The 3,567-nt window shown below is 31.8% G+C and overlaps 2 protein-coding genes across 2 annotated transcripts in view; one reads left to right on the top strand and one right to left on the bottom strand.

The window, feature by feature from the left end:
* Positions 1-242: 242 nt before the first annotated feature.
* On the top strand, positions 243-1,058 carry LOC110277076 (chitinase 1-like). Its single transcript, XM_021134314.2, has one exon. It carries the CDS (start codon positions 243-245, stop codon positions 1,056-1,058), a length of 816 nt encoding a protein of 271 aa, XP_020989973.2.
* A 552-nt stretch (positions 1,059-1,610) lies between these two features.
* The window catches only part of LOC107470468 (nicotinate N-methyltransferase 1), a 2,781-nt gene continuing 824 nt past the window's right edge, over positions 1,611-3,567 (bottom strand). Inside the window, exons 2-4 of the mRNA XM_016089865.3 lie at positions 2,451-2,787; positions 2,188-2,252; positions 1,611-2,076 (exon numbers count right to left, since the gene is read on the bottom strand). Coding sequence (XP_015945351.1) covers positions 1,777-2,076; positions 2,188-2,252; positions 2,451-2,787 — 702 coding nt within the window. The 3' untranslated portion in view covers positions 1,611-1,776. The remainder of the gene's footprint in view (positions 2,077-2,187; positions 2,253-2,450; positions 2,788-3,567) is intronic.

The raw sequence follows: 3,567 nt of genomic DNA on the forward strand, positions 1-3,567 counted from the left end.
ACACCAATTCATACGTAGAATAATGCTCCAAAATCAAGCCTTAATATTCAATATGAATGATGAACATTATTATCATCGTTTGCTCCTCTTTATAATGGTAGTGATCGTATCCGCTGCGCCTAACCTACAATCTTGTGATGGTAGGCAACGTATCTTATTTATTTTTTAAATTCAGTCCTTTTTTTTCTTTTAAACTTTTCAATATCATTATTCCCTTGATTAACATTTCAGGTGGAAAGATAATGATGGAATACATTGGAGCAACAGGGGCACAAGTAACATTCAATTCAGTTCCAATAGAAGAAGGGATTGATTTCCATTTCATTCTTGGGTTCGCCATTGATGCAGACGCTTCCGGCAATGCCCAAAACGGAAAGTTTTCAGCATATTGGGCTGAATCGTTGACACCGGAATCTGTTGCAGCCATTAAGGCACGCCATACCAATGTCAAAGTCTTGGCTAGCCTCTCTGGTTGGAGTTTGCACGACAAAGTCCTACGTTGGTATGACCCAAAAGACACTCACCTATGGATTTCAAATGCATTCTCATCTCTAAGGTCTTTAGCACTCACTTACCACCTTGATGGCATAGACATTGACTATGAAGTTTTCCCAAGAAATAAAAACTATACTAGTTTTGCTTATTGTGTTGGTGAGCTCATAACTCTTCTGAAGAAACATAGTGTTATTTCTGTGGCCACTATTGCTCCCTATCACCTAACTGTTGAAGCCTATATGGAACTCTTCAAAGGTTACAATAATGTTATTGATTATGTTAACCATCAATTCTATACCGACAAAGTTTTGACTCCTCAAAGGTACTTAGAAGATTTTAATATTCGAGTAACGCAATTTGATAGGAATAAGTTGCTTCCTAGCTATGAAGTCAATGGAAGGGGTATTCAAGGGGATGCATTTTTTGGAACTCTGAATTTGTTGCAAGAAAATGGATTTGAGGTTGGAGGCATTATGATCTTCTCTGCCGATGCATCTTCTTCCAACAACTATTACTATGAGAGAAGATCACAAGCATTTTTGCTCAACTCTACCGCTACATGAAGGATAAAATAAAGAAAAAGTTGAGTTATATATTTATGCCTGCGGACCAAAGGAAAGATCATGAGTTCCATGATTGAGAGACATTAGTTTAGGCCAATTCTCCTGTTTTTTAAAAGGGAGCTACTCAGATAAATAAAGACGTCTAAAACGTCATTTTTTAAAGATGTTTTATAGTAACCAAAAATAACACGATTTAATCGATTATATGTATTAAATTTTAATTACTAAAAAACATCTTTAAAAAAAAGATATTTTAGACGCCTTATTGGTTCCTTTTTTAAAACCATACCAGAATTGTCGAATTTAGTCTTGATATATGACTTTAGAAAAATTAAAGTTGTTAATGTGTAATCTATCAGTATATGTATATATTAGACAATTAATTTTTAACACTTTAGACAACACTATTAGTTTAATAGATTTAGCTAAAGACACCTTATAGTGTTAAATGTAAAAAAAACTTATATTGAAAAATTAAAATTTTTAAACTTTCAAAGTATATAATGTATAAAAACTAGAATTTTTTTAAAAATACTAATCTCTTCACTAATATGCTTAAAACACTTAACTTGTTCATAAAAACCATTATTAGTACCCAGTAGAATGTTCTTAATTCAATTATTCATGCCCATTATTTATTAATTCACGATTCGCCAAGGACATGATTAACATGACACTACTACACATATAATACTAAAACATGATGTGAGCCTTTTGATCATTTCTGAAACTCAAGAACAGACATGAAAGGATCAACATAGAAGGCACAGCAAGAAGAGAAGCCAGCAAAATTGGCAAGATCTTTGAATTGTTGTTCGGTTCTCTGCTTCCCCTTAGGATTGTACATAGTCATGTTGTACACGTCAGCACCAAGCAATGTCCTTGTTCTTTGACTTTCATCCGTTGACTCTGGCAGCACGGGCTCAACAACAATCAATTTCCCTCCATTTGGAAGTGCCTTGTAACAATTCTCAAACACCTTCTTGGTATCCTCGTCCGTCGATGTTGTAACTAGCCACTGAAACATTTGATGTATATGTATTGAAATTTTCTCATGTAACTATTTTAAGTTAAAATTGAATCTAGGAATATTTGTTTGTAAGACTGAAATTGAGAGAGTGAGAAAGACCTTTAAGAATATAGCATCTCCATTGGGAACAAATTCATGGGCGTCACCACCTACATGGATTATTCCTAAAATGCACAACGGGACACACATGTTAATTAACTAGTCACAACATTGTTTTTTTATTAATGTGTCATATTTTTACCCCATTTTTTTTTTAAAAACTAATTATCCAAATGCCATTACTAGAACACAAACACCCCAATCCGATTTGAATATAGATGAAGCCATGTCCATAACTAAAAATGAAATAGGAACAAGAGAACCTGGAAGAGGTGGTGCATGAGCAACGACATGGGGCAAATCGAAGTTGATGCCCTTACGGATATTAGGGTACCTTTGCATAATCATTTCTAAACAATCACCATAGTTGCCACCAACATCAACCAATGATTCAACACCATTGAATCCATCATAGTTCTCTAGCATTTCCCTCATGAATGGTACGGACACACTACGCATGGCCTTGCCAAACAAGTTTATCATATTCGGCCGTTTTGAGTAGTAGCTCATCGCTCCGTCGCCGTTAGCCTTCTTGAACGGCACCGTTGTTGGATCCTCCACTGCCTCCGCCACGAATGGCCAAGTATTTATCAAAGCATCCTATAATGCCATGCATAATTGCATATTCCCAAAACGGTACATATTTATTTTATTAAATGTGGTTATAACAACATTAAGCGATATTATGTCGATGTAAAATTATATATGTGATGGGAAAAAATTCTGAAAAAATAATGATACTTTTTGTTAGATTAATGTTAGAGAATCCCATTTTTTTAGTTCTTCTTTTTAAAATTATTTTATTTATTATAAATTTTAAATTATACTCTAAATCTTTTAAATAATAAAAAAGTTTTAAATGAAGAAAAAACTAATATTAACCAACCAAAAATTACTTCTCATGTTCTTAAAGCAACTATGCTATGCATCTCATGTTCTTAAATCAACTATGCTATGCATGCACTAAGACCAATTATCAAAATTTGTTATCAGTATAAAATATATGTTAAAATATAAAAATACATTAAATTAAACCACATATATATTTATATACAAATATTATATATTTATATACAAATATATTAGTCACTGATTTTAGTAATTAATTTTAGAATACAAATAATATTTTTATTTCTTTATTAACTCTTCAAATTTTGGTACAATAAGAATTTATGTTTTCTGGCAGATATACATTAGTATTTCTTGATAAAATAACTAGTATTCTGTCAGGCACTAACAAGTCTCTATCAAGTAATAGTTAGTATAATTAAAAAAAATTGCACATAAAATGCTGCTAAAAATTTAAATATAACATTATTGATTATTCATTTTTATTATCAATTTTTTATCAATATTAAATATTTTTTAAATTATTTTATT

Source organism: Arachis duranensis, chromosome 10 (assembly GCF_000817695.3).
Source record: "Arachis duranensis cultivar V14167 chromosome 10, aradu.V14167.gnm2.J7QH, whole genome shotgun sequence".
NCBI lineage: Eukaryota > Viridiplantae > Streptophyta > Magnoliopsida > Fabales > Fabaceae > Arachis > Arachis duranensis.